This window comes from Achroia grisella, unplaced genomic scaffold, assembly GCF_030625045.1.
Source record: "Achroia grisella isolate CSIRO2021 unplaced genomic scaffold, CSIRO_AGI_Agris_v1 utg676, whole genome shotgun sequence".
Classification (NCBI taxonomy): domain Eukaryota; kingdom Metazoa; phylum Arthropoda; class Insecta; order Lepidoptera; family Pyralidae; genus Achroia; species Achroia grisella.
The window spans coordinates 1,294,844-1,318,412 of NW_026712992.1; the positions used below are offsets into that span (position 1 = coordinate 1,294,844).

A 23,569-nucleotide genomic window follows, 5' to 3' on the forward strand; every position below is an offset into this window, starting at 1 on the left:
AATGTTAAATTACCATATGAGAAAGCTGCCATCGACGGGGTGTATGGAGAAAAGCAGGTCCGGGCTTTGATGCCAATCACGCAGTAGGGACTCGATCTTAGCGTCTAAAGAGTCCGGCAGGTGAGTACACGTAACGTCCGTAGCTATTGAGTTTATAGATGTCGTATTCGACAAACTGGGGTGACTGTGGTTACCGCTAGCTGCAGGACAAATAGAATTTCGACGTTGTCTTAAAAATTTTCTCTACCCAACAAGATTGATTTTTGATTGAATTATAACAAAGTGAAAATCATTTATAATAATAAATGTGATATTTTGCCACTATCCAAAATTTTTATCTCTATTTTTACAGTCCTATTTTGGTAGCCATTTCAGTTGACAATAACTAGCAAGAAAATATATTTTTTACGCAAAATAACTTGTTTTTATGATTTATAAATGGCGCCAAAATATTATATTAATATATCATTACAAATTACTTGCATTATCTCAGTGATAAAGAATTCGAGTTAAAAGCATGACGCGAACTAAGAAAATGAAAAAGTCAATTTATAAAAACGGATTCATTCGGTAATCGATTCCTGCACAATTTAACGACAAAAAATTTGGTATGATGATATAGATATAATGGAATATATTAATTTTTAAAGCATGAGATGGCAAGTTTACCTGGTTGTTCATCACTATTGCTGTTATCCTCAGATTGGGTTTTAGTCAAGTGATGACTTGGTCGTCTATGTCCTAAATAGCAGCATGAAATGGACGAAGCAGATTACAAAACCCAGATAAAATAAATTTATTAAGCTCAAATATTAGTAGTCGTAGATATAATCATTTATATTTTCAGTAAATCGCTGCTATTTATACAGACATAAATAAGTATTAAAAACAAATACATACAAGCATAACAAAAAAAGACATAATATCGACAGCATGGTGGCTAATTAAATTGTTTACACAACTTAATACAAATAATATTATGATGCAATGATATTACGGATATCAATATATATTTTTATTTTTTACTAGTAGATTCCACTTAATGTGCTGAGATGACTGATTCATATTTATATATTGATATATATATTCTTCATAAATACATTCGAAAACGAGGGATATTCAGTTTTGTAGAAAATATGTTATTTATTTACTTCTCATTAATATTTCCAATTATATTGCCCCAGAATTAGATTCGACATTGTAATAAGAATGAATAAAATTTTAAACTAAATATTATGGCTATGAATTTTATTGTAATTAGCATCTTGGTTAAAATTACTACGCTACTGACTTGTAATGTCTGCCACATAGAACGAATTTTAATTTCAAATGAGAACTGCATTACATACTTGTATCATTATCTCCATCCGGATGAGTAGGATCAGAGCCTGACCCTTCATCAGTATCTTCCTTATCTAACACCTGAAAATATAAAGAAACAAGTCTAAAAGATGTTTTTTAATCAGACTATACATAATTTGATTTATAATATTATCACATATATATGAATCGACTGAAATGAAATGAAACGTATATTTACTGTTAACAACACTATTATAGTGTGATATATAAACAAATAAGTTTCCACTAATCATACAACAGACACATAAAATAATATGTAGATTGTTTATAGTAAATTCTCTACAAAACGTAACAAACACAGAATGTCGCAATCACATCTTGTTTTGAGAAGCATTTGTTTGTTATTACAGAATAAGCAAACTTAGAACAGAGTTTATTTAGCTGCATATGAATCAATATCAGCCTTTTTCTTTAAGTGATTAATATATACATAATACACTTTAAGCGATTTTTTTATTACAGTAGCTAGCCAAGCTCAAGCCTACCGAGGATTAAACTAAATGTTACATACTTTTTTAGTAAGGTCGTGCAATATAGCCTCAGCTCGGCTTGTGAAGTGCATCTCTTTGTTGTGCAGCCAGTGCAGTATAAAACGCCCGCCGCCCGCCAGCGAGGGCACCAGAGGGATATCTGTCTCCGCATTTATTGAAGCCGCCAAGTGGAAATGCAGACCTTAACAAAATAGATATAACGTTGCTTTTAGTTTAGAACTAATTCGGATTTATATATTTATTACAAATTTAATTTATTTACTTAAATTAAAGTTAAGTAAACAAATAAAGTACATTCAATGTATCTTACGAGTAACAAATCGAAAATCAATGTGGTATATAACGAAATAGAGTGTAATTTTTACAAAAGAAGAAGTGTTGACGTAGATCGACTAAATTGATTTCAAATTAAATTCGGATGTCTAATATATTGATAACAAACCACTTTTGTATTTTATTTGAAACCTAATAAAGACTAAACGGCATAACTAGGTAATAATGTCAGTTGGTTCTTTCATTATGCACTAAATATTAGTATTAGAACTAGGAATCGAATACTTGCCAAAAGGTCAAGGTTACTAAAAAACGTTTATGTAAATTTAATTTACATTATACCACAAAATTATTGATATTAAATTCAAGAAATGCAGTTCCATATTTGTATGCATTATTTTTTATTGCTTTGTAAGTTCAAAAAAAGATGTAAATAATTCACAATGTGAATAGTATCTTACCTCCAGTGTAGGAACTAGCGTGGTACGGATTGTGAAAGTCGTGAGCGCTGTATGTGGAAGGCAGAGTAGGTATGGGTGCACCAGGTGTCTTTGACGACTGCGCGTTCCGTCGGATATGGAAGCATGTCCTGGAAAATATATAACGTTATATTTATATGTGTTATATTATTAAACATTTACAATGTTATTGTTTTAACTATTTAAAATATTGTGGAATAAGTTGTTTTATAAATATATAAGGTTTTTTCAAATGTCAGTATAATTAACATACCTTGATTTTATTTAAGTATGAAGAAAAATGTACATTATCCTCCATAAAGTAACAAACTTGTAACCAATGGTGAAGAAACCATTCGAATGATGACAACAAATTTGTGTGTTCACTCTATCATGCATAACTATAAATAAGTGTTCAGTTAATATTGAACCTACAATTTACTGAAAGCACTCACAAATCAAGCACGATTGATTCAAGTTTTTAAAGTCCGCCTAACCCACAATCTTACTACGTACGTCAAGTATTCCAAACTCACTTCAGTCCTCCTATTCCACAATATTATTATAATGTAATTTAAGTAGTCAAAACTCACTTCATGTGCTTTAAGCGCTGCATGAAGCGGTGCTTGTGTCTGTGCGTGGCGCGTTGCCGCCGCGGTGGAGACCGCGAGTGTGACGTCACGCACCCTCCGCCCCACTCGTCCTCCGGCAGCAGCGTCTCCGTCCACACGCGGCAAATATTGTCCACGCATGACGTCACCAGAACATTTCCCACGCTCCCCCTGTATATACGCAATTTTTAATGATTGTATATATCAAATAAAATAAATTTTTAATATTTATCCTTAGCTATTAAGTGCGCCGGACCAAATTTTGCAATAGGGTTAATTAAAATAAAATAGTTATTAAAGCAACATATTAAATACACATCACCTTTGGCTAAATTGGCTAACTAAACTGCAACCAAGTAAAAGTCAGCGGGTCAAACCGCTTGACCACCAAGGTTCCCAATTAAATTATATTTCATGTTATGTTAAAACATAAACAAGTACAAATAGCTATGTAGTTACGTGCGTAAGGCCTCTCAATATTTGTATATAATATAACCATAGATATACTGATTTTCAGTCGAGTGACACTTTGAACTCGTGTTCTTTCGTGAAAGGTCGAAATCGGTTTAAATCTGGCTGACACAAAGTAACTTTGTCTCCGGTAATAAAAGCACCGCAAAGTGATCCACTAGACAGCATACGCCCTATCATTTTTGATACTATATACCCCGCGGAAAAGCAATATCGAAGGTTGCATTCGCCACAACGCCATTAATTGACAACGAGAGCGAGCAAATAATATCTATATTTTATTGATTTCAGGCTACTAGGCCCATATTATAAATACCTTATAGACTAACATACATATGAATTAATACTATAGTAGACATATAAAAATGGAATATATAGAAATTGTCTGTATGGTCGCGGCACTGACGACGGCAATCTGCCACGATAGCGTCTATGCACTACCCCCATAGGCCCGTAGTCCTTCTTCATGATCTTCATGAAGGAAGACTACGGGCCTATGGGGGTTGTGCTTAGACCAAAATGCTGTCCAGATGGACGCGGAATATATAGTCGTATTGTTATTATTAGTGCATTGTACGCTATGATTTATTGTCAGCGGTTTGATTGTGAATGAGTGCCTCAAAGGGTGCTTACTAATTTACTTGGTAATTGCTAATTCTACGTTTATAGGAATGTGGCAAAAAGTAGATTGTCGTCCATAGATAAGATATAATAAAATTCAATTACACTTCTTATAGTAACTATTTTGTTTATTGTATGGATTATTGATCCACAAAGATAAGTATAAATAAATGCTATTTTTAGGCTAGGTCACGTATGAACATCGATCAATTTGGCGACCTATTAAAAAAAGTGTGAAATAAAAAAACCTGTAACCAGTTGTATAAATAGGTAACCAGTTGTATGAATAGAAAGATGAATGTAGAAGAAAAAGGAATATATATATTCCTTAGTTTTTGCCTATCCTAATAGGAGACACGTGTGACAATACGATTTTATATATAAGTGCTATTTTTATTCTAACAATACCAGACCTACTTATTCTAATCAGGATGGATCAGGAAATACTTTTTAAATGTAATTGATTGATAACTTCATAATAAGGTGTAAATTGAACAGACAAAAACGATAACTATTTGACCAAATGTTTCAAATGTCAAGCAAGTTAATATATATATAGATAATTTGAAGTCATTTGCCTCGGAATATAATTGTCTGATAAACACAAAGGTTTTAAATTTATCACTTTAAGTATATGTCATAGTTCATGTTTAATTAATAGATTAATGTTCTTTCCCTTGTAGTTTACAAGATATATGTATATATAATGTGGATATAAAATATACTATTGTATTTGAACATTTTCCATTAAGAGGTTCCTAAAGTGATATTGTGATATATGTTTTGTCACTTGATTAACCATGCTATAAGGTGTGTGAGTGAATGCCCTATATATTTTTTTACAAAAGGAGGTATGAGAAGGAAGTTATCCTTTGTCAAAAAATCGAGAGAAATTAATTTTTTATTTAATCAATTAATTCTTTTCAAGGACAAATACTTTTACTGTTATCTATATCAGTAAATTGCATAAGTACTTAGACTACTTTTGATTAACAAAATATCAATAGTGTCATTTCGGTGAAAATTACTTTCAAATGTTTTGGAATAAAAATGGTAAATCTTATCACAATTTATTGTAAAATGTTAAAGAAGTTGAGGATGAATAATCAAATACTTAGTAATATTGTTATGGAGTAGTGTTTATTTGTTTACTTGATAAGATAAATATTTATTTTAGCTATCAATAATATAAATATTATCTTCACGACTGTTATCGCATATTGAGACTGTTAATTTAATCATAGGCATTGTCGACTGTCGACGTCGAGCTTACGTTTACATGCCCAGATTTCGCTGGGTATATTTTAGACCAAACTTAGCAGATAGCGAGCCAACCGTCGTTCTCGGTTTATTATTATTCGTTATCGGTGTTTTCATAGCCGGAGCTACAGTTAACAAATATAATTTAACAGTTTTTTGTGTCGGTCAAATCCATTTCACGATCTTCGGGCCTAAGTTAGGTTGCAAACCAATACACCAAAACGACGTGCTTTAATCATAAATTTTAAAAAAATCAAAACTCTTACTTGGGCATATATTTGCTCGTTTTCCGCCATGATAGATGTGTGACAGCACGCGGATGTGCGACATAGATGAATGTGTAGTTCAATTCAGTCGGCGAATGCTCTCCATGTGTTTGTACAAGTACTAGAACAATAATACATTAATATGATAACGGGCATAGGATCACTAACAACAGTAATAGGTACAACATTATTTATATCATAACAGGTCCCATTATTTATATCACAGAAGTTGTTCTGTCTGTTGAGACACAGCGCCATCTAGTCCCATACTAAGCAGAGTTACAACTAATATAAATATATTTTTATATAAAAATACCTACGTACATAATATACATAGAACACACCTAGGCCGATACCCATTATATATTGATGAATAAAAATGTAGTACAGTGCGAGGAATCAAACCCATGACTGTAGGCTGTAAGATGGTGTGCTAAACTTTTAGACCACCCAGGCCGTACATTGCTAACAATGTATTATGAATGTGTAAATCCACTACAATGGACTAACATCACGCTTAACGCTGATACGCTGACGGAACACCTGTGGAGAACCACAGGTGTTCCGTCAGCGTATACTATTAGCATAGTGCGGGTGCACCATTCCATTGACATCCATAAATAAAAATACATTATAATGTTATCAAAAGATATACAATTGGAATTATATATGACGCACGTACCGTGACTAAACTGTCTTAATGACATTCTTAAAATGTGTAGAGTGTGCCATTGAAAATCATATAAAATTATTCATTTTTTTAACTATCTTCAAAATATTGGAGTTGAATACGTCCTTTTTATATGATTTTTATGTACACTATAGCATCGCCATATTGAGGTATCATTGATAATTCTCAAAATGACCAGGACTTATCGTATAAGTTCAATAATACAATTGAATTACTTTTGAAATCGTTCTTTTGTTAAACAAACTCTGAAACTGTATGTTGTGTATTTTTATTACCTTTATTCTGGTACCAGATCTTAACTAGCCTGTCGTTGATGCCAGATGTAGCGAACAGTACGCCGTCTGGAGAGAATGCAAGGTGATGGGCAGGCGTGGCCGTGTGACATCGCCACACGCAGATCCAACCCTGAATAGACAATTATATTTATATACTTAAATCCTCAAATCCTTTCAACATTTTAATGAAATTTTATACATGTATGAGTAATATGCTAGATTACATTAGAATATTATAACAAGAGAAAGATTTTGTAAACAATCGTTTGTGTGGATGTCATCTAAATGTGCATAGCAACTTTCTTAACTGTATGATATATTCTGGTTTGTAGGGTATATGATAAGTGTTTGAGTAGTTAAATTACGGAGCCCAAGAACATAGTCCACATAAATTTATTTCTTTACTTTATTGACCAATAAAATATTGTACAAAAGGTAGTGTTGTAGCCTTCTCCCGCAATCAACCTTTGAGAAGTGCAGAGATACTTGATTGTAATAAATATGCGTATTATTCATAAAATAAAGCATTATAATATAATTATAATAACGAATTACACAAAAATGTCAACAGATGGCGAGTATCAATATGTATTTTGTAATACCCGTCCTGCTATTAATGTATGTAAGCAACGGTTAACGCCAACAACAATTATCAATCAGGTGAAAAGTCAAATGATTGACATTCTAGGTATATATAAAAAAACCTACTTTAAATTAGAATAACAGATATTTTTCTGTTAATTTTATGTATCCATAGCATCCCTAACGAACACAAACAAATATACACAAAATACTATTACGTATTGAGATTAAAAACATTATGGTAAGTGACGGACGAATCATTTTAAAGTAAATAAATAAATAGATTGTGTTTATTTGTTATAAAGATAATTTTAAACTGCGCATATCAAAGATGTTAGGTGATCACAAGTCGAAGAAATCTAGTAATATCTGAATCGCAATCTCTTTAGTTGGATAAGAAAAATAACATAGTAACATAGTTGGATAGTAATAAATAATTAGAATTTATTAAGAGCATCAAACTATAAATATTCCTAGAATACAAATAAATAAACACATTCAGGTGCCTTCTGGGCGCATTGTTGTCTCTTATCTTATCTATAATATTAGTAGCTAGCTCGTGCGCGTGGCTATTTGTCACCGAGATACACTTAACTTTGTGTGTTCTGATTATGACGCAACCATCATAGCGTAGTTTTCATGATATGGGATCTTAGGTTATATTCTCGGTTGGGATACTACAAAACAAACTCACGATATCTTTTCAGTTCAAAATGTCAATGTTACTTATAATAAACTAAATCCGTATATCCCTATTGTTAGTCTAGAAAAATCTGTATTCTTGTGTACAATAAAAAATGAAACTATTCTATCAAATTAAATTACAGTTATCAGGGGAGAGGTGACGAGGAGGTACCTGTGGATAAGTGTATATACACTTTTTAAATCATAACATAATGAGATAAACAAAGGTAGTGAAACTAGGACAAATGAGAATAGATGTTCACTGTATCAGGTCATAAATAATTTTACTTACAGGTTCTTCATCTTCTTGGTGTTTAGGTTTATCGTCCTTGTCGCTGCCGCCGATTTGAAAGGTTACACCAGAATTTGCTAGAGAAAAAAACAAACTTACTTTAAAACATTAGTTAAGACATGCAACAGTTTTTACTGTTCAGGTGTAACAATAGCATCTTACATCAATACTGAAAAAACATATTGATTGAACTAATCCAAGTTATGTTTATTTACTAACTCAAAAGCGAAAGATGAACCATTCTTCATTCTCAATGGTTCTTTTGAGTCACTAATTAGTTTATTTTGACAGTTACAATACTACAAAAAAGACTAAATAATAGCTATGTAATTATATGATTACAAAAACTAACAGTAGTAGATGATTTTAGTGAATGTTCCTAAAAGTATAATAGGAAATAAAAGTTATTCATGATCCCATATGATAATCAATGTTTGGTAGAGTATTGCCTTTTTTAGGTCTATTCACGAAATTATATTTACTCTTATTATGAGCATAAAATATAATATCATACTTTATTATATACATATAAAATATAATATTTACGACAGTTGTAGAGTTGTCAATTTTAGTTCAAAGATTTCTTCTAATGATTTAAAAGGAGATGGATGAATTGAGTGAATTTATAATTCCTAACAATGAAAAGAAAACTTTACATTTCAAATTGCCGCATACAACTCACGTTGGCTATCCTCCTGATAAAGTGACGCTTGGTGCCAAAGTTGCAAGATCTTTCCTCCAGTCAACAGCCGAGTGCCTTCAAGGTTCCACGAGAGGGCTGTGATCGGTCCGTCGGCAACTAGTTTACCGGTTTGCACCCACCGATACTCCAAACCCTGAAAATTACGGTCACATGTCACATCTAACTGAATAATAAATGTAAACTCAGGGAAAATACAGAATATAATACATTGTTGCAAAGCAAAGCCCGATTAAGATTGTTATAGGTAGGTATAACATATTGTTATACATTGTCATTACATTCAATGATTCTGCGGTATTAAATCATTGCATGTAGGAAACATTTCATTGTATTACTATGTTGTAATAACTTGATTTTATAATCCTCATATTTTTATATATATAAAAATCTGGCGTTGATGTAAGTATGGGATAAATTTCGAAATCAACTTCTTAACGAATTTGGCACTGTGTGTTATTTGGTCCAACTTAAAATATTGACCTCAATATTTGAACTACTAAGTCACAGCGACGCTTGGCCGGGTCACAGCATCGTGTGGCCGGGTCAGCCAGTAACATATAAATTCCGCATTGCGAATACTAAAACTTTACTCCGTAGATAATTTTCATGATTGAGACAAAAACATTCATTTGCGAGTTGGGTCGCATACTAAGGTCTGCGTAAAAAGAAGCTTACTTCTACTTGTCATTAATGGAAGTAATTTTGTATAAATGAAATGGATGTACATTTTATATGCGTGTTACAAAGCATAGTACATATTAACCGTTGCAGTCATATTCGTCAAAATGTCGATAATTTTGAATCCATTTATTTTGACCTACATTCACAGACAGTTGAACACACTGATATTGCAATAAATACACACTGAGTTTGGACAATTACCATACTAAATCAATATTATGAGGGTTATTGTTCCTTGCATAAAATTAAAACTTGACTGTAAGTTGCACTTAGACTGTGATTGAAAAACAAATTGTGTGGAAAATAAATGTGGATTGAAAATTATCCGTTTAATTAATATACGTAATGGAGTACTAGACATCCAATAACTCCACAAACTTACATTTACAATATTATAGAATAAAAGACTGTATTGTTAACATATCTTCACGAATTTTACATATTATTATATCGCCTCGGCGGCTAGCAGCAACTATTAGCTATTATTATGTTAATACACCTCTCTGTTTCGTTATATATGTACAATAACATGAATGTAATTAATTTTAAAGTATATGGAATCGGGGAGGGGATTTTTAGTAATGTTGACTCCATTGATAAGTGCCATGTCAAGTTAACCTCTACACGGTTCCCCCTGGAACCCATCATGATAAATTCCTGGCGAATTTTTCACAATGGGCTGACTGACCTGACCTCATCTTCAGCATAGCATTCTTCACTAATGACCTGCCATAGTAAACCGTTAGCGCCGACGGGTGCGCCATTATAGAGAGAATATAGATATTGGGGGCGGAAGGGGATTATTAGTAATGTGGGTTAGGTAACCTAACATGGTACATTGCTAGCAATGGGGACAATTGCTAGCAATGTACCATGTTAGGTCAACTTCCAAGCGGTTTCCCCTGAAAACTATCGTGATTAATTCCTGGATATTTAATCAGGATGGGCAAACTGACCTGAGCATGAAGCTCATCTTATCATCCTCTACTGGTGCCCCGCCAGAGTAAACCGTTACCGCGACGGGTGCACTATTCCATTATAACTATATATATATATATATATATAGATATGTAGTAAATAGACATGTAGTGTATAAATGTTGTAGTCAAGTCATTAACCTATGCTATATAAATAAGACCAATTAAATACCAACTGTTCTAATTGATTGTGGACGACAAATTACATTTTATACTAGGTTGCATCTACTGCAATTACACAATACAATTTCAATAATGTCTTAAAGATATTTGTAGATTACACTGTCTGATACCACAGCCATACAACTATTAGATTCTTGCAATTATAGTCTGTCTGTGTGCAAGACCCACACACCAAAACTACCTGAACATAAGCAACTTTTTAATGTGCATAAAAGCGCTGGTCTGTCCCTTTTTTTAGTTACGAACACTGATTAGACTATTTGCTTTTGCAATAGCACAAGCTGGTGGTCACTCTATTCTCCCAAATTCGAATTATAAAATAAATCTTTATTATTGTAAACATTTATTTAAATAAAATACAAGCAGGTTCTTGTCAGTTATAGATTTGACATATCAGAAGAGTCTGTAATAGACCTAAATGAATAAAGATAGATGATTTGGAATTGGAATTCTTCATAATAATGCCTGAATGGATATTTTTTAACTGCTTAATCAAACCAATATAAAATGTTGTGTATCAATCAATCATCTTGGACCTTATCTAAGTTATGTAAACATATATAGTTATTTTATAACATTATGTGTCTACAAGTTAAGCTGGTCTGTATAAAAACCCCTGAAGAACCACATTCAAGAACTAGCATATCATCACATTTCCTTAATGTAAGGAATATATGCAAAAAATAAATTCATTATAGTGTATACCAGTGTTTTCATTAATATAAATGAGATTGATACTGATTGATAATATTTAGTATAAGAATTGCACATGAAATTTATGTTCTCAAATATTATTTGTATGCCAAATTTTAAAGTAATGGCTTAAAATCTAAAGGTGTCAAGAGATAAGAAACAAAGAAAGTTGGTTTGATCTTTTAAAATATTATTTCTCTGTTACCAGGCTTCTAGCTCTTAGGCAGTCAATTTTATTGATATAATAACAAACATAAATTGCAACACCATACTGTGATCACTATCTGTAATGGTTGAATAGTCCTGCATTTTCACATTTCAATGAGATTGTTTCATACATATACTGTTTTGTTATTCGTAGAGCATAACACAATAGTGTGCCAAACTACAATGTTACTATTATTGCAACAGAATGAAATACAAGACATAACTTCTAGTGGCATTTTAAAATAGTAAAATCATAAATACTTACATGGGTTGTAGCAGCTGTATGAATCAATGGTGTAGGTTCAAATATGCAAACTTCTGCACCATATGCAGCAGCAATCTTTCCAGTGTCTGTACTGCAATCTAGAGATCCTATGCGTACATAGCCATGTATAGCACCAGGTATTATCTGCACTCTTTCAAAATTAGATGCCAGTATAACTATGTTACATCCCGCAGCATATGCCTAGAAAGAAATAGAATAATCCTTACTTATATTATAAATGCAAAAGTGGGTTACTGTTGCAATTATAGTCTGTCTGTGTGCAAGACCCACACACCAAAACTACCTAAGAAAGAACATAAGCAACTTTTTAATGTGCATAAAAGGGGTTGAAAGCAGAGATATATGAAAGGCTATATGAAAGTACTGTCATTTTTAAAGCTAACTTTTTTTAGTAAATATAAATAAAAATGATATTCAAAGTTTGTAAAAATATTTCCCTTAAGGGGGTAAAATAAAATAGGGGATGAAAATTTGGATGAAAAATGGAAATTCATCATTTTTGAAGCTAATATTTTTGACTGAAATATTTTATAAGTTATATCATTCAATATTATTTCTTTAATTGTTCAAGGTATTACAAGGTACTATTCCATATTGACAAAGTCACAAGCACATCTAGTATTATATATTTGTCAAAATTAAAAATATTCTCTCTGTTTCATTTCCCTTGCAAGTTATTACAATAATAAACCTATATACTAATACGCTGTTGGTTTCTAATAAAGAAATAAAAAAAAAAAAAAATAATAAATAAACCTATATACTAATATGTGAACATAACATTTTGGCTCTAATACTTTATAAATAATTAACAGAGGTATGTATGAAAAATATTCTTATACATATCAATAGAAAATTATATTTGTATGTCTAATTTCATTTTGTATAATATTTTAAGAGCAAAATCTATCCACTTCAAGCAAATGAGGTCATTGATTTATCATGTATCTATGAGTTGATACTTTGTTTTTTAGGTATTTTCGCTTACATGAAATAGAAATAGAAATAGATTTTTGTTATTTAAAAATAATATTCATTTTGCAAGAGAAATATTAATTACATCAGCTATTTATACAATAATTAATACCCTTTCTAGAACAAAATCTTCTGGAATTTAACCTAAAATTTTAGAACACTGAAAGTTCTATATATATAATTTTTATAGTACAAGAAGAGCTATTTTATTCCAGACTCAATTGGTTTTTCATACCAGTTAATCTCATGGGCCTATTATAATGTAAGATAAATGTTATGTAGTTACTACTACATCTAGTGAGATTCAAGTCGTCACTTTTGATATTGTTATTTAAATAAACATACTCTAATGACTAATGCAAATTAGTGTTCAAGGATAAAAAAAACCATAGTGGACATATGTATATTTGTTTAGATATGACTTATGCAAAGAAAGCAAATGGCTTAAATCCAAAGGCAATGAATTGTAGATAACATTTAAAGCTACGAATAAAATTCTTTATGCTTGAAAGTAGGCTAATGCAAATATTCGTGTTTAAATTCAATACTTCTCAATTCCAAGAATTCGCTAGTCTATATCTAGTCACGAGACTTAGCAATAACTGATCGGTAGTCTTAAACGTTTTACTTACTGTGAAAGGTATACCCTCGACTGAACCGACAGCAAAACATTGATCTCCTGAATTACAGGCGCCACTTAATACTTGATGGCAGTTCATAATGAACTAATTTATCAAATATTTTAAAGGCTATATTCCTTCAATGTTAAAAAATGTAATAGTAAGAATTTAATAAAATAACACATAATGAATACGAGAATTAAAAGGTTTAAACATTTCCAGAAATAATTTTCGATTTAATTTAATTGATCAAGAAATACTTAATTGATCAGAATGACATCTAATGACAGACAATTGCTTTTGTGTAGATCCCATAAACCGATATATACCGTAGGTATTTAAAACCGTAAAACCGCACAAAACGTTAAAAAACGGTAAGTAATTCATTAACATAATTCAAATACTTTCATTTATAATAGTTTGATTTAAATTTCATAAATCATCAAATTTACCAACTTTTTTTAATAGAGAACAACTACTACAATATACATTAAATAACTAATTGCATTGTAATACAGTATCGCCCTCTGTCTGCCTGGAGTTGCTTCCTTATTGTATCCACAGATTACCTAACACTGATCTTGTTATTTTTTTCATCATATATGACAGTATGACAAATTGACAGTTGACAGTTCGTTTCAGGGCTAGATTTTTGTGTATTGATCTGTTAATTTGTTTTAAAGAAATTACAGTGGAATTAATGAATTCTTTCGTGAATTCTAATTGTGATTATTAGAATTAAAGAGCATCGAAATATATTCCATAAAAAAATACTGTATTCCGAAACTATTTGTAATTTGAAGATTGACGGTGCAGTCCAGGGGCCTACTAAAAAAGTAAGTGATTTTATATTACCTTTACTAGTTCTTTATTTACACTTTATACGAATGTTTATTACCAAAGTATTTAGTAATGTACCAATTCACAATATAAATCTTTATCTTACATTGTTAATTAGACACATCTTTTGTCGAATCATCTGCCTTTTTATGATATCGATTTACATGATACACGTACATAATACAATGTTATTTAATCAACACCGGAAGATATAATCTTGTTTTGCTAAAAAATATTGTCTGACTGTTTGTAGCCTAATCAACCGTTTACCATTAGGTGGCCCGTGATTGCGTGCCACCAATGTAATATAAAAAAAATAGTATGTACACTAAAAAAACTTCAGTTTTTTTAAATTAAATATCACCAAATTACTTTATAAAGACATTAATACACAATACATCTTTACTAAAAGTTCAATATTCTAGTAGTACATAAGTTGAACCTAGGCTATCAAGAGATGTTTATTTTTATTTTATGTTATGGAAAAAACAAATTGTCTTCGGATGGAGAGAGGTGCAAATTTGTAATGTAGGGACCTATTATTAACTCCTGTTTGTGTTAGTTATGCATTTGAGTAAACATTTTTGCCAATAAGCTAAATCAACTCTCAACTACACTAGTCTAATCACAAAGGTCACTGAAGTATTGGATTTCTAACTTACCTATTTTCTTGTTTGTATATGTTTTTATTAGTATGTACTGTGGATACTCTTATACATATATGCTACTATTTTTAATTAACTAGCTGTTACTCATGTCTTCAGCTGCATGACACTTTCATCTTCCATTAGATCACACCTTCCAGAATATTTTTTATTTAATGAAAAATCACTTAATGCCCTTTTGATATATTCTGCTTAGTTTCGTCTTTAGTTTTGTAAACAACAACTGGAAATACTTTCCCATTCATACTATTAATAATATTAATGTTGGTTTGATTCTTACTGATTCAATATTTCTTTTATAATATCACATTTCCTATTACACTGTCAAAGGTTTTCTATAAAAACTTATATTCAAGTTTAAGTTGCTGTTGCATTTATTTTTTATATTTACATAGAGTAAGACATCTTTGTATTTTATTACAACAATACAAGAATATATTATTAAAAAAAAATATTATAAATATTAAGTATTGATATAACATCATTGTGAAATTAAAAGAATCATTCATGTATAAAATGTTAATTATATGGGCTCTTTTGTAACAGTGGTATCTCTATACATCTTTACATATAAATAAAATTGAAGTGTATGTTTGTAATATTGAAATAACGGTTTTTTACATATGAATATAAATGTGGTATATACACCAAAATAACATTTTTTACAATTTTTGTCTGTCTGTCTGTCTGTTTGTTCGGGCTAATCTCTGAAATGGCTGTACCGATTTTGACGGGACTTTTTTTGGCATAAAGTTAAATTCCATGCAGACAAAGTCTCTGGTATAGCTAGTACACAATATAAATATTGTCCATACAGAAAAAGAATTTTTCATTTTATTTTGTGTACATATGAAAGATAGAAGTTTAACTTAATAATACAATAATATGTACAGTTAATAAAATGACTAGGTAACACTCTTTTGTTCAAGAGAATAAAAATCTATGTACTACAAGAAATCTTAGTACATAAGTTCACTTTGTATTAAGTTGTAATATAACACCGTTTATAATTAAAATAAATATATTTAATTCCCCTTTAGCAATTTTCAATTATTCCACTACTAAAAATTTACATGAAAACAGTGTTTTATTTATCTGAGCTCATGTCTGTGCTCTGTTACTGTATCAATTAACATAGTATTAATATCATTATGTTATCTGTCAGTGTTTTATGTTGAATGAAGTTTTATTTCGGGTTAGTCTTTTTCCTAATTGACACTAATAGATGTGTAGTACCAGATGTTTGTACATCGAAAATCTGCAGAGCAAATGAAACTCTAATGCATTACTATTATTGAGTTAGTTTTTGAATGAGCGGATGTTAAAGCTTTCAATGAAGTCATTCACTTTAAATTATTCTCCAGGGTTATATTCTACTGTCAGTCATGGGTAGTTACATATAATACTGTTTTATCAAATGTAAGATTTTTCTTCTTACATGGATATTTAGCATCATACCCAGCTATCATAGTAAGTATTTTTTTTTTGTGGTAATATTGAGAAATCAGATAAATGGGTGGATAGTAATCTATGCAAACTATACATACATTTGCTCCATTTGCAAATTGATGACGTATTGTTACACATAATGTATTTCTTAAATATAAGATTTTATAACATAAAAAGCGACTTTAATTGCGACTCATTCTATATGGAACGAACATGCACGTGACTGCTATTAAACGCGAAAAGAATTATCTGAATTGATGTAGAACATACAAAAATTACATTGTCGAATTTAGATTGTTTCTTTGAAGTAAGTAATACTGTAAGTATTCAAAACAGAATTCTCTTAACACTCATATTATCTTTAAAAACAAATAGTTACATAAATATAGTATGTATTTAGAATGATGACTTAAAATGTGTCCTTGTAGCTAACCATTCCTATATTCTATCACGCGTTATCACATTCCTTTGATCATGTTTTGCTTACTGTCCCTTTTGTTTGTCTTAAATATGTTCTCATTAAGTTTATTTGTCTAGCCTTAGATAAGTACGCAACCATAGTGTTTTGTTGGGTGAATTATATCAGTTCAAAGGGGTCTAAAGTGACCGTGAGCAAATAACGGGGAAAGGGATTGTTAGTAATGTGAACTAATTATTCCATCGCTAGAAATGTACCCAGTCAGGTTGACCTTACCGCTATTCCCTCTGGAAATCATTGTAATTTTTTTTTAATAGATGACAATGGTACGGTTAACCGCTTACGCTGACGGTTTACGCTGGCAGTGCACCAGCGGAGGATGGTAGGGTGAGAATGAAGTCAGGTCAATTAACCCATCGTAGTAAATTCACCAGGATTTTATTGCTATTTTTTCCAGGGGGAACCGCGTGGAGATCAACCTGACAAGGTATATTGCTAGCAATAGGGTCATCAGTCCGCATTATTAACATTTCCCTTCCCCCCAATCGTAATAAATTGCTATTTGTCAAGATGGGTAGGTTAGTGACACCTAACTTCATGCTCATTTGTTCATCCTCTACCTGTGCCCCTCCAACGTAAACGCAGGTGCGTATATAAAAAAATAACACGTACGTGAAAGTATTTCTTTTCACATATTACACATCATATCATCATCATAGTTCAGTATATTTATCTATTGACTAAACATACATATACTTAAGGATACAAGAACAGTTTCATTTGTAGAAAACAAAACGATTTGTAATTCATAATACATTAAGTGCGCTTGATGCAGTATCAGTTTTATAATAGTTTCATGTGGATTGTTCTATATTTGTACGTTCACAGAAACAACGTGGGGGTTCGTCAGTTGTTTTCTATTTTTAGTATGCGCAGGGGGAGCTCTCAATTGCCGCCTACACTCGGGTGCTTAGACAATATGCACATTTTTTTGGGGAGCGCGCTCTTATCTTTTCAATCAATTAAAAAAACGAGGAGATAATTAATTCTAGTGTTTATAAAATTACAAACAAGTCTCGCTGTCTGTCTGTTTGTTCTTTCTAATCTCTGAAACGGCTTAACTGATTGATTTTCACTCGCTAAAGCTTATATGGGGTAATTTAGGCTTCTTATTTCAGTTTATGTTATTTTTATTTAAATAAATATAAAGTTACGTTCCACGCGGCCGAAGTAGCTGTTAACAGCTAGTACTGACTAAAATCGCATATTGTATTACCGCTCTACGAATGTATTGCAATACGATAATGGAATAAAGGCACGGCAATTGATGACAACTCGTTGACTGAACCTATGTCACGTTTATTATGCCATTCCTGCCCACATTGTGCGCTAGTAGTGCAGATGATACTGATAAATATATGTGTAGGCGTTATCGGAAAAATGTAGCGTGGCCGTGATTATTTTATAATAATATGTATATTGTATATATTTCAGAGTAGTCGCAGATTTGCGTACTGAATTTACTTTAGTTACTATATATTGTGATAGATACTATTAGTCATTATTACGGAAATTAGAAGAACATGTATTATACAATTAAAAACGTGCGGCTTGCAAGAAGCGTGTCGTCACAATTCTACACTTGTATATGGAATAATATAATATATTTTATAATTACACAGAATAATAGGATAGGATTATTGAAAGTCCCGTTAGAGCAACACGGTTCAGAAAAAAGTTATATAGAATAAGGAAAAATTATTTCTTTCGAACTAAAAATCTTTTTTATTTGGCAATATCATAAAAGAACTATCTTATATATAAATGTAGTCAATTTGATGTAGTCAGTTTTTCACTACAATCATATTGTGCAAAAACTCTCTTATTTCTAGTTCTTTTGGGAAAGAACCTTCGTACCTGATTGATCGAATCCATTACCTATATTGTTAAATAAGGAATGTACCTTCATAAAATTAGATAGTAGATATCTAGCTTTCAATCAAAGTTTTGGCGACTATCCCTAATCTTTTATCCTAGTATTCAATTTCAAGCACTGAAATGATAATAATAAACATTATTTCCTTTCTGAACTGTATATATACTGGAACAAGTTTTAAATATTTTGATTTTTAATTTTTACAAATATAACTAAAAAGAGAGTCAGTCAGAGCGGATTTAGTTTTGGGGTATTTAAATTCGGAACCACTGCACTGATTTAAGAAATTATTTCGCTGTACATTATTCCAGAGTGATATATGACTATATATGTCTACAATATCATAAAGTTATGAGAATAGAAGTGCTATCGGCCTGATGGCGTCATTTTGTCTACGGAAGAATTAAATTATCATCGTGTTTATCACGAAATTAATCCTATTATGATCTGCATTTCGGTCTTAACTCGTGATATTTAGACAGATGTAAAGCAAATATACAACTCAATACTTCGTCGACCTAAAAACGATTACATGTGAGAGTACAATAGATCAAATCAAGCGTACCCGAAAGCGATAATCATTTAGACAATCTCAAGACAACAAGCATACAACGTTTTTTTCGTTTCTGCGTTGTCTAAAGAAAAGAAAGCATATTATAGATAACTATATTCTCGTTTTTGTTCTATGGTCTTTGTTGTTTATCTAAATCCCTTTTAAGACTATTCCTTTATCGTGTTCTACGACTTATTGTAACGTAGCTCCACCAATTAAATGCGTAGTATTGTCTTTTTATGTTGTTATCTAATTAAGGATTTTTTTAAATAGTGTTTGAAATTGTGCCCATACGCACTGCCATATCTCACCCTCCACCTGAAACACAGCATACATAGAAGCTGCTTTGCGGATAGCTGAAATGGCTGACGGAGAAGTACCTATACAACGTCAAAGTTTGCACAGAATTATGGATAGGTATTTTGTAAATTAACAGCTGTAGTATATTTTATTTACCTACTGCTATTTTTTATGGTTTACACTTTCGATATTTGATCGCATTACAATTTTAACTTAAGTATTAACGTTACTAAATCCATTACTAACTTTAAATGTGATGCACTGACTACTCTCTTTTTATTCTTATGCGCCTAATATTTAAATGAACTAAATTTTTAAATCGAGTAGCCTTTCAATTCAATTCAAATTCAATTCAATTCTGAATCTGTGGAATATTGGAAAGACAAATTGTATTAAGTACACATACATACGTCTTCATACTGATTAATAATTGCTATTACTTCGTCTTTTACTTAGTCGTGTTTATCATGCTTTTTTATGTAATTGGAAACCAAACAATCACAAAGCAAGCTGCTTGACATCTGAAACAGTGAGGCAAAGACTGAAGCGGGTAACGCCGACGACTTTGTACAAAGTGTAACTTGGTACAGAGTACACAAAATACGGCGATAACGGATAATCCTCTCTCCTAGATATAGCTTCAATTTTAATGCATATATTATCATCTTATACATTAAAAATGAAACTAATCGGTAAAGCAAGCTGGTGGTAACGGTATATGCTGGGCACTAGTGGAGGATGATAGGATGAACATAAAGTGAGGTCAATTCGCCCATAGTGGCAGATTCACGATTAATCGACCGATGGTTTCAAGGAAGGACTTCGTGGAGGTCGATCTGAAAAGGTATTGCTATTCATGTGGCTAATGGGTGTTGGTAAAGAGGACCTCTTCATTAACATTCCTTTCGTTCCGCTCACTTTATAACCAAATATTGGCATGGATAATACAGTATAATTTCACCTCTTTGATATTAGCTATATATTTAAAACCGTTGCTCATGATAATTAAAATGAAAGACGTAACTACCATCAGTACTTACTAAACAAAGTTGACGAACTTTGAACTTTTAGATGTAAAGCAACAGCTGGCAACAATCATCCGTTTAAAATATGTATTTATAATTTTTTTGAGCTCCCGTATTTAAATTCGAATTGTTATATATATTACTAGCGATTTAACTCGTCCCGGCTTCGCTCGGATGCATTCCAAACATTTGAATTTTTCGGTTTATTTTTTATAATATACTACAGACATGTATTATACTCGTACAAGTACTCCTCTTGACTTTGCTCTATCTATTGCTGAAAACTTCATTAAAACTCGTTGAATAATTTAAAAGATTTAGGGAACAGACAGCTGGACGTTGAGGACGTTGTTTTGTACTATGTAAAGATGAACCTAGTTAATGTGGTCTTAACACGAATAAATATATGGAAAATATGATATAGTTACTTCTGCCAATAAAGTTTATTATTATTATTATTATCTACTATATTTTAAATACAGTGTAATCTAAAAATATTAGTATTCGTTACACCTTATACAAATTAGTCGTAAATTATATACCAGAATATTTTCAAGTTATAGTTGCTTTCTTGGAACAGTGCTTTATACGAAATGGATATTTAATAACGAAATTTCAGCACTATGATACATGTGATGACGCACACCAGTCTAGTTTGTAAGCGGCATGTTAATGTTAAATATTGAATTGATCAAAATCGTATTTCTATTCGATACCTCAATGAATATCGAATTGTTTTGTATATCGGTTGCAAATTGGTATTTGCAAGCAGGATATCTTTAGACACCGATGTATCACCATATAGAATGCACTGAAGTTATGAAATCATAAAGTCACTATTCGAAACTGTACAAATAAATATCAGTAGAACAGAATAAAAGGGACCTAAATATTATTTATTTTATTTGGTTTATCCAAATAATATAAATAATATTTAGGTCCCTTTTTAACTTACTTGGCTGTAATCTAGGCTGTCCCTGACGCCTATGACGGCAGACAGGCGGGCGCCGCCCTCAGTCGCCAGTTAATAGCAATTGCTTACTCTTATTCATGTCTATTTCTAGACATGAATTTACGCCTTAGTATTTCTATCATAAGGTGGTTAGAAAGTGTTCTTTTCCATAAAGTAATTGATTCAAAAATAAAATCTATCTCTGAAGCGCACAACGAAGAGTTTTGTAAATTGTCATAAATGAGATTTGTAATGTAATCTCATTTCTTTATTCATATGTATGTTTCCGCTGAAAGCTACTATTTTTATACGCATCGGGTACTAAACAGGTAAAGCAGCGCTGCTTACCGGATTCAATACTGTTTACAAACCATTGTTCCAAATTGGTTCAGCCGTTTAGAAGGACTCAGGTGACAAACACGCGTACAGAAGAATTATACATATCGTCGTTTTCTCTACTCTTTGAATAATTAACAATTGGAATAATGCTTTTGTCTGAAACACGGGTATTGATTTGGTTATTTTTAGTCAGCCAGACTCTGGTGCCCTACTATTGTACCTAAAGGTATATACTAATATTATAAATTATAATATTATGAAGTTGTAGGGGGTTATAGGCTATAAAACATCTCGCAACGACCAATACGACCGGAACTGCAAGGAAAAATGTTGCAAAAACGGGGAAAATTGCACTAGTCAGCTATAGTCCTTTGTTCATTACCTATTCCTATGCTTTGTACGTCAGGCACTGCATAACGTATAAGATGACATAAAATTCATTTCTTCTTCTAAACCTAACATTAATCGAAGTTACGAATTGAAGATAAGAAATAAAAAAATATTTTTTCATGTTATTTCTAGTAACCTAATTACAAATTATAGTCAGGCGAAATTATAAATAGTCAAGCTGATAAGTCCGTCACAGTTAATCTAAATGGGATATTAATCAATCGAAATATAATTCGGTAAGAACTGGACCGTAACACCCCCTACCCCCTACCGCTACCCTCTGCGGCGGTTCGCGACCCATATCCAAACTATCCTAGTTCTATCGCTAAAAGAACAGAGCGCGCCCCTGACATGTTGACTCCCATTCGTCTCACTCGACCCCGTTGGTCCCAGCATCCAATCATTGTGTGTTCCTTCGATTTTAATAGCTTTTGTTATAGAAACCAACAATACAGATGCTTTTAGTAAACCATAACAGGCAATTGTTAACTATGTTCAACTTTCAGCATTGTGTACGGAATATAGAGTTACTAAACTTTGAAGCTGTAATACAGTGAAAGTTGAAATACATAGCCTATCAATTGTTTTTTTTCTAAAACTTCATGTACTGAATTATATATTGTAATAAAAAAAATGTGTGTAAAATTTATGCAGGTATAACTTATGTTTGTTACATATTACAAAAAAAACATCTTAAAAGCTCTTCTACTCATTATTTTACACAATGACATAGGTCTTTATTTTATTTTTGACTGCCTTACCGAACCCTAATAGCTTGTTTGTTTCAAAACCGATTGAAATAAACGAACACAAATCTTTAATAAAATTTTATGAACCTTACATTACATACATTAGTGAAAACTGCACCCAAATTGAATTAGTCGTTTCACAAACTACAGCGGTCCTATAACGTTGATATAAGTCCTCTTATAACTTTTATGTACATACAGAGCTCCGTTATATTATTATGTATAGTTGACATAAGACTAATGGACTAATGCTCCCATTTGTAGGTGATTGAATGAAATAATGTTTTGACA

General features: G+C 31.6%; 2 protein-coding genes across 10 annotated transcripts in view; one reads left to right on the forward strand and one right to left on the reverse strand.

The window, feature by feature from the left end:
- LOC131850035 (dmX-like protein 2) overlaps positions 1–13,761 on the reverse strand; it is a 48,626-nt gene extending 34,865 nt beyond the window's left edge. Inside the window, exons 1-11 of the mRNA XM_059200186.1 lie at positions 13,675–13,761; positions 12,047–12,247; positions 9,020–9,173; positions 8,338–8,414; positions 6,780–6,909; positions 5,814–5,934; positions 3,178–3,366; positions 2,588–2,715; positions 1,874–2,034; positions 1,350–1,422; positions 14–200 (exon numbers count right to left, since the gene is read on the reverse strand). Of these exons, the coding sequence (XP_059056169.1) occupies positions 14–200; positions 1,350–1,422; positions 1,874–2,034; positions 2,588–2,715; positions 3,178–3,366; positions 5,814–5,934; positions 6,780–6,909; positions 8,338–8,414; positions 9,020–9,173; positions 12,047–12,247; positions 13,675–13,761 (1,508 nt within the window). The remainder of the gene's footprint in view (positions 1–13; positions 201–1,349; positions 1,423–1,873; positions 2,035–2,587; positions 2,716–3,177; positions 3,367–5,813; positions 5,935–6,779; positions 6,910–8,337; positions 8,415–9,019; positions 9,174–12,046; positions 12,248–13,674) is intronic.
- A 538-nt stretch (positions 13,762–14,299) lies between these two features.
- Positions 14,300–23,569, forward strand: part of LOC131849996 (endophilin-A) — a 42,510-nt gene continuing 33,240 nt past the window's right edge. For all 9 annotated transcript variants that reach the window (XM_059200130.1, XM_059200135.1, XM_059200138.1 and 6 more), the window contains exon 1: positions 14,300–14,498. The gene's annotated coding sequence lies outside the window, so the exon portion shown is untranslated. The remainder of the gene's footprint in view (positions 14,499–23,569) is intronic.